General features: G+C 40.5%; 1 protein-coding gene across 2 annotated transcripts in view; it reads left to right on the top strand.

Moving 5' to 3' along the window:
* EPB41L4A (erythrocyte membrane protein band 4.1 like 4A) overlaps positions 1-13,906 on the top strand; it is a 209,073-nt gene that overhangs the window by 125,962 nt on the left and 69,205 nt on the right. For both annotated transcript variants that reach the window (XM_081090194.1, XM_081090195.1), the window contains 2 exons: positions 807-895; positions 1,499-1,562. In XM_081090194.1, the coding sequence (XP_080946320.1) occupies positions 807-895; positions 1,499-1,562 (153 nt within the window). The remainder of the gene's footprint in view (positions 1-806; positions 896-1,498; positions 1,563-13,906) is intronic.

The raw sequence follows: 13,906 nt of genomic DNA, 5'->3' as shown, positions 1-13,906 counted from the left end.
TCTGACCTCAGAGTAGAAATAAGATAAACATAAACAGACAGTTCTGTGTATGTCCTTGGCACCCACTCTGCAACTTTTTCATTTCAGAATCCCATTTTCTTAATTGAGATTTATCATTGCCTGGAAATTAAGGGTCTCTAGTCTTTATCAGAAGAGACTGTATTTTAAAATTTTGAGCAGTCATAAAGTCACAGGTGTCAGTGGGAAGGAGCGTGATAGTGACCTCAGAAAATCCAGCTGTATGCCTGCAGGTGGCTGCCTGAACTTTCTGGAGAGGGTGGTGGTGAACAAGGTCTCATGATTGTTCACATCAGAAAGTAAGATCAGTGAGTCCTGGGTAAGGGACCATTGGTAGAAGCCAGTGGCTCTTAGTCCTTGGCTGCACAGGAGAATCACCTGGAGCATTTTTGTGTTTTTGATACCTGGGCCCTTCCTTGCAGATTCTGATTTAACTGGTTTTGGTAATGCCCAGGCATCAGCATTTCAAGCTGCATGGGTGATTCTAGTTAATGTGCAGCCAGGGTTGAACAATGGGGTGGGTCGATCAGAGGCCTGATTAGTAGTCCAGGCTCTTTTAATGAACTGAGATTGCAAGTATGAATGCACTAGAAAAAATTTCTTTAAAACTTTGAAAATAATGAGCAGCAAGTTAGCTACCATCATAGCTTAGCTAGCTTTCTAAGCTGACGACTTTCAAAAACTAGATCCAATATCAATCTGACAAATTATATTTGGCCAGTTACAGTTTGATCGTGTGCATTTAAATGAATGTATTTATAGTTATAGGCATGTGTTTGTTTTTGCAGGGAGAAAACAAATCTGAGTATTTCTTAGGATTAACTCCAGTTGGTGTTGTTGTCTACAAGAATAAAAAGCAAGTGGGGAAGTATTTCTGGTAAGTATCAACTGTGGCAGTGTTGGTATTCAAGTTATATACTGTATGTTTTGGGTTTATGGGACTTGTGTGTCAGTGAAAGGGTTGGGAAAAGAAAACAGGTATACTTCTAGTAGTTGATAAATATGAGTGAAATTGGCTATAAAGTTTCTCCCAATGCATATCAGTATATATTTTCTCTGTAAATTTCAGAGAAGTTTTCTCTGTGATTCTGGACGCTTGTCGGTGGAAGCTGTGTAGTAGGACTCCCCACAAGTTCCAGTGTGCACTGCTGGGCTGGGTTCTCAGGACCACTATGAGTTCTCACTAAGCGGGAGGGTGTGAGAGGGACCAAGGATTCTCTGGCTCTGCACTGGGTCTGGGAAAGTAACACTGTTGGGGCTGGGGATTCCAAGCGTGTGTGCATTTACTGGAGAAGCACAGAATGAGAATGGAATTTGGTTTAGGGAGGTGTATAGAGCAGAGGGTATACAGGGAACTCTACAGTGATTGCAGTAGTATAGAAGGGAAACAGTATGAACCAATCTTTTTCCACTGAATTTCTGAAAGGTTAATTCTGAAAAATAGCACCACCACCACCATCTGCTTTTTTTTTTTTTTCAGGCCTCGGATTACAAAGGTTCATTTCAAGGAGACGCAGTTTGAACTCAGAGTACTAGGAAAAGATGTAAGTTTTTGTTTGGCACGTAGCTTAGCTGAGCAGGGGGGTCTTGTCTCCTCATTGATAACTGCAAAGACATGGTGAAGTATAACTGCTGTGTTTTCTTCAGCTGCAACCACATGGAACTTGGTTACTGGACTTAGTGTACAACTTCTCTCAAGGAGGGGCAGGGTAGAAACGAATGAGTTGGTAACAGAGAAATGCCACTTTAGTTTTAGCAAAGGGAAATAAACCTTCCTAGAGCAGAAAAGAGAATAGCAGGAGATTGTCTTTATTAGCGTAATTTGCTCTTCGGTACTGTCTGCGAAGGATTCGTATAATCAGAAGGGTGCAGCCTGCATACAGGCTAAAAAGTGTCCTAATTTTGTCCAAAAGTAAATTAAACCATCTGTAGGGAGTCACACTTCTGCTGTTTCCTTAGTTGGGTGTGGCAGATAAATCACATGGGAAATTCTGGATGCTTTCAAAGGAGAATGTAAGGCGAGGGTGCAAAAGTGCTGGTCCTCCCCCTACAGCTTGGCTGTGTCCTAAGGATTGTGTGGGTAATGAGCACAGTATCTGTCAGAATCTGGGGGTGCCTTCATGCTTGGACAGGTAGCTTTTAGGAAACTGGGCAATAGAAGGCAAGGATATTAAAACTTGCTTTTAATCCACCTGTGAAAATAATGTTCTCTGAAGTGCTATGGGATAAATGAGTGAGAATATGATGTAGCAGAATCCACCCATCTCTCTCTTTAATACTGACTTTATGCAAAGTTCAAAGTGAATGGCATTGAGTTATTGAGATATTTGTTGTAAAAAAAGGAAGTAATAAAATCTGTGCTTATGCATTCGCAAGTTGAGACACAGGAAAAGTGTGACTGTAACTAGAGCTAGAACGTGATACCTCACAGGTAGCAGGTGCTCGGTAAATATCCATTGAATAATCAATGAACTGATCTACTGAGATTAAAGTGCCACCAGATTAAAAACCCCGACACTGCTAATCAGTTCCTTTTTTAGAAAAAATACAGTGACCCTTCCTTTCACTGTATGTATGACACGCTGCCATTTATTGATGAAATTAAAGTTGGATTTTGAAATGAGTTTTAACTTGTAATGAGTGGTAAATTCCAGATTTTTAAAGAAATAATTGTCCAACCCTAGCCGGTTTGGCTCAGTGGATAGAGCATCGGCCTGTGAACTGAAAGGTCCCAGATTCGATTCTGGTCAGGGCCACATACCTTGGTTGTGGGCTCCCAGCCCTGGTCAGGGCATGTGTGGGAGGCAACCAGTCGATGTGCCTCTCTCACATCGATGTTTCTCTCTCTGTCTCTCCCTCTCCCTTCTATTCTCTCTGAAAATCAATGGGAAAATATCCTTGGGTGAGGAGAAGGAAGGGAGGGAGGGGGAGAGAGGGAGGAGAAAGAATAGTCCAAAAACCTCAGAGGAGTTCTTTTAACAGTCTAGTTTGAAGGAAATCCAGTTTTCAACTCCTGATTAGACGTATCAATCTTAAATGTGCTAATATAAGTTTGAATTAAAATCATCCAAAAAGTACAATAAGTAATTAGATAGTAGAGTTATCTACTTTTCCATCTTGTCACTAGTTTCATGTGACAATGCAAGGCATACTGTCTGTTCAATGCATTGAAAATAATGTTTCAGCCAAAACCGGTTTGGCTCAGTGGATAGAACGTCGGCCTGCGGACTGAAGGGTCCCAGGTTCGATTCCGGTCAAGGGCATGTACCTGGGTTGTGGGCATATCCCCAGTAGGAGATGTGCAGGAGGCAGCTGATCGATGTTTCTCTCTCATCGATGTTTCTCTCTATCTCTCTCCCTTACTCTCTGTAAAAAATCAATAAAATATATTTTAAAAAAAGAAAAAAAAAGAAAATAATGTTTCAAATTTTTAATAGGAATCCTATCTAATAAAGATGGAATATGCAAATTAACCATCACTCACAACAAAGATGGTAGCGCTCACAGCCAATAAGGAGGGAATATGCAAATTGATGCTACAGAGATGGAGGCAGCCGGGTCAGGATGCTTGCGTCGTCACCATGGCGACAACACAGGCGTTCCACCCCGCCTCAACTGCTCCAGGCCTCTGGGCAGCATGCACACAAGCATGGAGCAGCTGGGCAGGATGGGACGCCTGCTATGAAGGAGGTGGCGGGGGGTGGAGGGAGCTACAGGAGGGCAGCAGGGCTGGAGCGAAGGCAGCTCCAGCCAGAGCAAAGGCAGAAGGCGGCAGCCAGAGTGAAGGCCCAGGTACCTGGTGACGGAGGGAAGCCGGTGCTGGCAACCAGGAGAAGGAATCTTCATGCATCGGGCCTCTAGTATGATAATAAAATGATGACTTTACATGGAAGCATTACTATTATTCAAAGTCATTTTTTTCTTTATATCTAAGTTTTTTTTGTGAGTGAGGTCCTTTGGTGAAATACTTTTATGCTATTACTACTGGCCCAGTGCGCAGATTCGTGCATGTTGAAAGGAAATTAATTAGAAGAAATATTTTAATATCGCTATTCGCCCTTGAAAGAAAAGTAGTAAAATCTATATGAAAATAATATATAAATTGATTAATAAATAAACAATAATAACATGATATGACAACAAGGACAAGATATAAAAACAACAAAAACATGATATAAAAACAACAGTGATGTAAACAATGACTGATAAATTGATTAAACTTATTCTAATATCTCCCTGTATACCACATTAAGAGTGAAAACACTTTCAGCATGCTTGACTAATTTCTCTTGTGATGAAGTATTTACAACTTTAACTTTAATGGCACACACTCTTCGAACTTGAGAGAAAGCAACGTATAACTGACCATGTCCGAAAACGGGTCAGGGATGAATATTCCTACTCTGTCTAGAATTTGTCCTTGTGATTTATTAATAGTTATTGCAAATGCTGGCATCATGGGAAACTGTCTTTGAATTAATTTAAATGGGAGACCACTGTCAGATGGGGACAAATCAATTATTGGAATCAGACCAACCTCTCCATCTGCAGATCCTGTTAATACAGTGGGGCCTTGACTTAATGAGTTTAATTCGTTCCGTGACGGAGCTCGTAACTCAAATTACTCGTATGTCAAATCAAAAAGTGAATGAGTGAGACACGTGATGCTGGGCTGATGTGGCGTTCACTGTGACGTTCGCTGCGCCAACTAGCGGTGGGGTATCTGAAGCTGTCTCGTAACCCGAATTTTAGCTCACAACTCAAAGCAAAAAATCGGCCGAGAGACAGCTCATATCTCGAAAAACTCGTTAGTCGGGACACTCGTAAGTCAAGGACCCACTGTACTTCAGAGCTTTATATGTATCGCACATGCTCGAGTCAACATTTATTTTTAAATCGCCAGTGCATGTCATATGTACTGTCCGGTCAGTCAGATGGTCAGATGGACGTTCGGTCAGCCACTTAGCCTTTTATATATATAGATAGATTACAGTGCCTTAAAATTCTTCTACTGCCATGGGATAACTAACTGGTAAAGTCACAGCTAATTTAAACGTTCCACTTCTTAGATTTCTTCGTGATTAGCAGAGAATAACAACAACAAAGTTGATATCATCATGTTATTTTTCTACTGCCAGTCTCCATGGTATGACCTGTTGGCTTTTTAAAAATATGTTTTATTGATTTTTAGAGAGAGAGGAAGGGAAAAGAATAGAGAGAAACATCGATGAGCGAGGAACATCATGGATCGGCTGCCTCCTGCACACCCCCTACTGGGGATTGATTGAGCCCGCACCCTGGGCATGTGCCCTGACCAGAAATTAAACCCGTGACCTCCTGGTTTCTAGGTTGACGCTCCACCGCTGAGCCACACCAGCTGGGCTGACCTGGTTTTTCACACACTCAGTGCCTGTCCCTTCTGCAGCTGTGAGAAGAAATGGGTCGTGAAGCATGGTGTCAGTGATCTTTAGGACGGTGGTAAAGCAGGTCACATAACTCAGGCTTGAATCAAAGGAAAATGAAAGAACTTAAACAGCACAGTAATTTAACCCGAGCAATTCGTTTCCTGAGCATTCTTGCTTTGCGGAGCCTCCTTTCTCCACCAGGGCACTTCTCTCTGTGAGGCAGTGATTTACATAATGGTAGAATTAAGTTGATTATTATGGAGGCCTCGCTGTAATCATGGATTAAATAGAAAAGTCCCCTGAAACCCATCACCTGCAACAGTAATCATAGTCAGCTTGAAAAATGGCTGAAATGCTTATTCTGCTGGTTTTCTGGTTGGCTGGTTCGGTCAGAGAGACTAAACTCAGCATGTTCAGTTCTGTTAGGTTAGGGCCAAATTCGTAGATTCAGTTCCCAAAAGACAGCAATGTCCTTCAGATAGAAGATCTTCCTAGTGTCACCCTGTGCCAGTAACACGGTCTAGTTCCACTTTTTTTGTTGTTGTTAATCCTAACCCTCACTCAAGGATATTTTCTCCATTGATTTTCAGAGAGAGTGGAAGGGATGGGGAGAGACAGAGAGAAAGAGACATCGATGTGAAAGAGGCACATTGGTTGGTTGCCTCCCACACGTGCCCCAACCAAGGCCAGGGATCGAACCTGAGCCAAGACGTGCCCTTGACCCTAATTGAATGGAGGCAGAGAACCAGGCTGATTAAGGGGAGATGAGGAGAGGGAAGTCAACACGGGGATGGAAAGAAGTGGGCAGATTTGGCAGGCCTTTGGGAGGGAAAGTTGCTTCTGATTAGTAGCAGATTGAATGTTTTTGTGAAAAATACAGAGGACTTTTGGATCATCCCAAAATTTCTTGGTTTTACCAACAGGGAGAAAGTGCAGTCCCCAGCAGTAGGCCCAGAAGTTGGCATGTACTAAACATATTTGTTGAATAAATGAAAAAAAGACAAAAGAAAAAATGCTGCTCAGATTACTTTTATGTATAATGCATCATGAAACTAACCTCAGCTAAACTTACCCAGTGTGGCAGGATGTAGAACCAAAAGGTTCCTGGCAACTCTGGCCGTGAGTAATTAGACCCACTTGGCCGAACTCTTGGCCTGCTCTGAGAAGAGTGCAGGGGAAGTGAGGATGGCCAGGAGCTGTCACTGTGCGTCAGCAAGTCCAAGACGCCTCACTTATGTAAGCTAGAGTTCCTTTCACGTTTAAGTAAAACTATAGATTTTTTTAAAGGTTTTTTTTATTTGAAAATAATTCCAAATTTACAAAAATCTGCAAAATATTACAAAAACATGGCCACCTGTTGTTAGTCACTTATTGTTAACATTTTATTTTATTTTTTTACCTATACACACACATACTCTTTTTCTGAAGGATTTAAGAATAAGTTTCAGCCTTAGCCGGTTCAGCTCAGTGGATACAGCGTCAGCCTGCGGACTGCAGGGTCCTGGGTTCGATTCTGGTCAAGGGTACATGCCCGGGTTGCCTGGGTTGCGGGCTCCATCCCCAGTAGGGGACATGCAGGAGGCAGCTGATCAGTTATTCTCACTCATCATTGGTGTTTCTTTCTATTTCTCCCTTTCTCTCTGAAATCAAACAAGAATAAGTTTCACATGTTATTTGTCTCTAAATCCTTCTGTATGTATTTCCTAAATATAGGGATGGGCCCAGCTGGTGTGGCTCAATGGTTGAGCATCAACCTATGCACCAGGAAGTCTTGGTTCGATTCCCAGTCAGGGCACATGTCTGGGTTGCGGGCTCGATCCCTAATAGGGTGTGTGCAGGAGGCAGCCGATCAGTGATTCTCTCTCATCATTGATGTTTCTATCTTTCTCTCCCTCCCCCTTCCCCTCTTTGAAATCAATAAAAACATATTTTAAAACATTAAAAAAAGGGAATAGAGATGGTCACTTATGTAACCACAGTACAGTTATCAACTTAAAAAGATTATGTTGCTATAATGCTCCTATCATCTACTTTCCCTTTCCTGTGACCTAATAATGTCCTGAGTAGCGTTTTCCCCTTCCAGGATAGAACCCAATTAGCCTCCTTTAATCTGAAACATTTCTCCCACCCAACTCCCATTCATTTATTTAATTAAAACTTTTTTCAGTGGTAGCTTACACTCAATATTACTTTATACTAATTACAGGTATTCAGCGTAGTGATAAATCTAGAACATTTTTGCTCTTTATGACACTGACATTGAAGAATACAGTTTTATCTCGTTTCATATTCATCTATTGTTTCCTGTTATTAGACTGTTCCTGTGTTCTCAGCTGGGAAGCTGCACAGGTGAGGTTGTGTTCCTCTCAGGGTACAGCTGAAGGCACATGATGACCATCTGTCTTCTGTTCATTAAATTTGACCACCCAGTCATGGTGTTGCCCAATTTTCAACTGTATAATTACTGTGTTGTTTTTTTTTCTCCTTTCCAACTAATAAGTAATTTGTGGGGAGATACTTTAATTCAATGCAAATACCCTGCTCCCCTTCAAAATGTCCCTACAGCTCTAGCATTCATTGAGGCTTCTTGCCTGATCAGATTGTTAACTATGATGCTTGCAAAATGTTGATTTTCTCACTCTCCCACTCCCTCCATATTTATCAGTCAGCCCTTGGCATTCTACTGTAAATAGAGTCACACTTACTTACTTATCAATTAGTTATTGGTATGGACTTAGTAATTTCTGTTTTTTTCCCCAGTGGTTTACAGTGCATTACAGTACCCAATGATTGAGTGAGTGCAAGCCCTTTGAATCTGGCTTTTGTGCTCTTTTGACCTGTCCCTGTCATTTTTTGTCACTTTTTTTCACTGTGGAACAATATGGTATTTCAGGTGCATCTTATACCTACCCCACATCCACCTTCTTACTAACCATGTCTCCAAAGAGCGCTGGTTCCTTTTAGCTCAAGATCTGGGTGTTAGATGTGTTCCTTGCTACTGGGGTAACTTTGTTTCTTGGTTCTTTCTGTGGACAAAGGTAGGGAATGTATGTATGCATATACACATACATACGAATGTAAATACATACATACATATGTGCTCATATAAACATGCTTGTACACATTTTAGGTCCCTAACCGGTTTGGCTCAGTGGATAGAGCGTCGGCCTGCAGACTGAAGGGCCCCAGGTTCGATTCCGGTCAAGGGCATGTACCTTAGTTGAGGGCACATCCCCATTAGGAAGTGTGCAGGAGGCAGCTGATCGATGTTTCTCTCTCATCGATGTTTCTAATTTTCTATCCCTCTCCCTTCCTCTCTGTAAAAAAAAAAAATCAATAAAATATATTTTATAAAAAAAGAAATCACGAGTTCATGCCATACCTCTAATTTCCACTTAACCCCACAGGGTTCTTTCTTGCCTTCCCTCCTTTCGAATTTGTATGTCCTTTGTCCACGAGAACCTTGGCTCCCAACAACAGTAACACATTTACTCATTTGCTCAGTTCTAAAATACATCAAAAATAGCTTCAGAGTTGCTTTTGGGCAGCCACTAAAATTGACGGTTGCTCACAGTGCGGTCACTCGCATAGAGCACCTTGCCCAATCTGAGGGCAGAGTCAGATATCGTCCCTGTTCAAGATCTACCTGGGGTGGCCCTTCTTTCCGCCTACCCTGTTACTGTGGTTATGGACTTCATGTGAGATCTACTAGTTTCCTTGTTTCAGTTTGCTTTCAGTTATAGCTCCCCTCCTCGTTCCTTATTTATTTGGTTTTATTTTCTGAAGACATAGAAGATTAACATGCTTTTAAAAGTAAAACTATACAAAAAGGCACATTCAGAAAAGTATTGCTAATGCCCATATTCCTTCAATCCTGTTCCCTCGCCTCACGCTTCCTTGTCCATAACCAACTTCAGTGTTTTATGGCTTATCCTCCCTGTGTTTCTATTTGTAAAAATAAGCATGTTTTTCAATTTTTCCTTTTTTCTCACCTAAAAGAGAACATACTGCATATATTCATTTGCACTATGTTTCTCTTTCATTTAGTAATTCTTCCTAGAAATCTCTATCAGTTTATTGAGAGCTTTCTTTTTCTTTTGTACAGCTATGTAGAACTTAATTGAGTACCTATCCCATAGTTTACACAACTGATCTCTTATGCTGGAACATTTAGATAGTTTTCACTTATAAATTTTTCTTTAATCAATAACTTTGTGCATATGTATTTTTTATATTGTAGGAGGGGTGTCCTCGGGTAAATTCCCAGGAGTGGGAATGCTTGGTCACTGAGTAATGTCATATAGTTTGTTAGTTATTGCCATATTCCTCCTCCCCAACCTCCACCCAAAGTTTTTGAGACATTTGGCATTTCCACCTACATGTATGAGTGTACCTAGGACTATAGATATAATATTTTCTCCCAAATATTCCTCACTGTGGCTTTGTTAGTGATACTTGGATTCTGACGCTACACAACAGTTTGGTTCGGCATCTCTCTGGACTACTAGACTTGTGACCAAACAGCATGGTTTAAGTCCAGGTCTCTCACTTACCTAACCTAGTATAATTCACTCAACAGCACTTAACCTACATTTCCTCATCTATAAAGTGAGTATGATAACAACTGTCTTACAGTGTTGTTGTGAGGTTGAAGCACCTCGCCCAAAGTTGGGCATGTAATACATACCCGGTGCATGTCTCTGAATCGAAACTGTCTTGGACTCATGCCACTTAGAACTACTGAAGTTTTGCACAGAAAAGGGCTCAGGAAAAACCTTGTTCTTGACCAGTTTTGGCTGGTGAATGGCTGTGTCAGTGGAGGAAGAGGAGCCCAGGTTTTCCAAGCCCATAGAGTTACCTTTGTTTCACTTACTAGTGTGTTTGTTGACATTCTCCATAATTAAAACACATAGGTCATTTTTTTCAGAAGGAATTTTTTTAAAAGATGTTGCTTTTATTTTTAATTTTTTAAATTGATTTTAGAGGGGGGAGGGAGAGGGAGAGATAAAAACATTGATGAGAGAGAAACATCAACATCAATTTGCTGCTTCATGCACACCCTCTGCTGGAAATCGAGCTCCAAACCTGGGCACGTGCCCTGACGGGGAATCAAACTGGTGACCTCCTGGTGGGTGGGCTGATGCTCAACCACTGAGCCACACCGGCCAGGCCTGGAAGGAATTTTTAAATTGTGCTATAAAAATTTTTTTTTGAGAATATCAGTAGATCTTACAGGGTATGCCTTCATTTTAACAAGCTTAAGTAACATTTGTTATTTAAAAATTTAAGCCTAAGAATAAACATTAATTATCATTAAAAATTAAATCTGCAAGAGAAAAATGTTGACATTTTAGTAAATGCTAAAGTTTCTCTAATGAGCAGATGAGGAAAATATAAAGTCTGAACAATAATAAAAGCAAACCATCTGGAATTTTGGGTTGGTATCTGAATTTTTTCAAATAGGAAGCAGAATGAGGTCAACATAATAGTTTTCAAAGTTTACTGAAACATGATATAAATATTTTCTAATGGTTTGGCTCATAAGTGTATATTTTTAATTTTGGAGAAAGAAAAAGAAGCAGCACAATTTAACACATCTTTTCCAACTCTATAATTTATGTTTCTATGAACCTAGAAAGACTTATATACAATTATTCATCAAGCAATAAATTTACTCATCTGTAAAAGAAGTACATAAAAAGGTTTTTCACGGTTAGTATATATTTTGGAATATAACCCAAACAGCTGACAAAAGAGTACTGGAATATTTTTGCTGTTTTTGTTCTTTTATTGTAAACTATAACATATATGCAGGAATGGAAATTAATTTTATTCTCTGAGTGCTTTGCTGAAATGCACAATTATTTTTAATTCAAACCATATTACATGCATTTCAGAAAGAATTAAACTCCTGTGTGTGTGTGTAAGGGTGCTTGTGTGGCATAATATTTTTTAAACCAAAATACTGAAAAAACACTTCCTTGAAAAAAAAGTTCTTTGTTCATATAAATCAGGGAAATGCCAACTACCTTACCTGATCTTGGAAATTCACATTAGCATGTTACAGATCTGAATATTTCAGCCATAAGAAAGAATGAAATACTGCCATTGTGATAACATGAATGGATCTTGAGAGCATCCTGTTAAGCGAAATAAGTCAGATGGAAAAAGACAAGAACCATATGATTTCATTCAGATGTGGGATATAAAACAGAAAGCAACAAGTGAACAAACAAAACAAACTCATAGACACAGAAACAGAATGGTGGTTACCAAAGGGGAAGGAGGTGGAGGGAAAAGGAAGAGGTTTAGTAAAGGGGGTTGACTTTATAGTGACGGAGGAAGACTAGACTCTGGGCGATGAGCGCACAATGCAGTATACAGGTAGGTAATGTATTATAGAACTGTGCAGTTGAAACTTATATAATGTTGCTAACCAGTGTCACCCAATAAATTAAAAAAAAATTGATCTGAGTATTGAACCCATCGTTTTCCAAACTTACTTAACCATAAAACTCTTCTTTCTTCTTTTTTTTGCCAATATCATAAGATACTAATGTTGTAAGAAACACTCTCTAGGGAGCACAATGTAAAGAAAAAGCTTGAGTAAGATAATATTTTACTCAGTGCTTTAAAATTCCCTTCTAACATCTCATTCCAAACAACAAGATTGGTACCTTTTTTTGTTGCGGGGCTCACTCTGAACTATTGCTCTGGGTTGAGATGCCTAGAAGAGGAGCCGCGGGAACTATGGGGGAAGTTGTTAGAACAAACATTGTGCTCTCATGCACAGATAGTTCTAATTTTTAATGCAGCTATTCAATCTCACCATTTGTAAAGATAAAGTTTCTCAAAACACTTAAAATTTTGTGATAACTCTTTGGTCTCTACTATCAGTTAAAGAATAAAATAATCTTTTCAGTTCAACCCCTTGCCTTCCTTCGCTTTATCAGTAGTCATTTCAGTCATTTGCCATCAGCCCTCTGATGATCTTGTTTTTTCCCCCCAGTCCCTAAAATAAGTTAACAATTGTCAAGTACATATAAATCTTGTGGAGCTTGAATGTTTAAAAAAAAAAAGAATCTGGCCCTAGTTGGTTTGGCTCAGTGGATAGAGCGTCAGCCTGCGGAATGAAAGGTCCCAGGTTCAATGATTCTCTCTCATTGATGTTTCTATCTCTTCCTCTCCCTTCCTCTCTGAAATCAATAAAAATAAATTTTAAAAAATTCTGTAAAAAAGAAGAATCTGCCCTGGCCGTTTGCTTAATGGTTAGAGCATCAGCCCAAGGACCAGAGGGTCAAGGGTTCAATTCCTGGTCAAGGGCACGTACCTGGGTTGTAAGCTTGATCTCCAGCGCATCAGGGCATGTGAGGAAGGCAACCAATCGATGTGTCTTTCTCATTCCGTTCTCTCTCTCTCTCTCTCTCTCTCTCCCTCCCTCCCCCTCTTTGCACTCTCTCTAAATTAAAAAATCAGTGGAAAAAATATCCTCAGGTGAAGATTAACAACAAAAAGAATCCCACAATACTTGAGCCTAGTAATCCTCACACTTCTCCTTAGCCTCTCACCTCTAGGAATCACTGATGCAGCCCCTTTGCTGGGGGCCTTGATAGTATTTATGTAACAATTGCATCTTACTATTGTTAGCAACACTAATGTATTTTACTCTTAAGTGTCTGACCTGTGCACTGCACCTGAGGTTACTTCTAGTGACCTTGGAGGTGGGCAAATATATAGTAATTTGAGAATTATTGAGGATTGAGAAGATGTTCATCTCCATAATTCTAGAAAGGCTGGGGAAGGCAGACTGTCCAGTTGTGCTGCTTCCGAGGAACAGAAGAACTGGCTGGAGTGTGGGTTGGGTGTGGCAAGGAGGTCAGGCTTGGGAGAGGCCGCACAGCTTGGTCCGGCCCAGGGAATGCAGGTTGCTGAGCACCTTGCCGTGTGAGCTCCTCCACGACCCTGTCAGTAATCTCAGTATGCTTAGCAGACGCCAGGCTGAAGTAGATTTATTTTTCCAAGATTGCAAAGAGAAACATAGCCAGCAAAGATGAGAAAAGAGACTGAGAAGACCAGAGGGAATTAGTTTGGAACTCATTGATATAATACAGGTCCTGGATTCTTAACAGATGACAGAATTGGGGGTTTGAGCCAAGTTTACCTAGAGACCCACAGCACAGTGAAGCCCCACATGATATCTGAGTTACAGGTGATTTAAGCTTGATCAGTTCATAAAATAAAAAGTAGATTCAGACCATAGCTTTGCTTCCGGCGTGAAGGGACAAAAGCTCTGAAGGTGTTTGAGTAATTTTGCCAAAAGCAAGCATTGCATGCTTGGATATAAAGTATTTTAGCAGTCGGTTGAAATGAACTAAAGTTAAGCAGCTCGTCATCTTTGTATGAATGAATGGGAAGGTGCTAATTGTCTCTGGAAAAGGTTTGTAGGTAGGGGAGCGGTAGTAAGCAAGGGACGTGTGCAATGC

Source organism: Myotis nattereri, assembly GCF_964212035.1.
Source record: "Myotis nattereri genome assembly, chromosome: 4".
NCBI lineage: Eukaryota > Metazoa > Chordata > Mammalia > Chiroptera > Vespertilionidae > Myotis > Myotis nattereri.
Note: the sequence above shows the minus strand (reverse complement) of the source record. Positions and strands in the feature narration are given on the sequence as shown.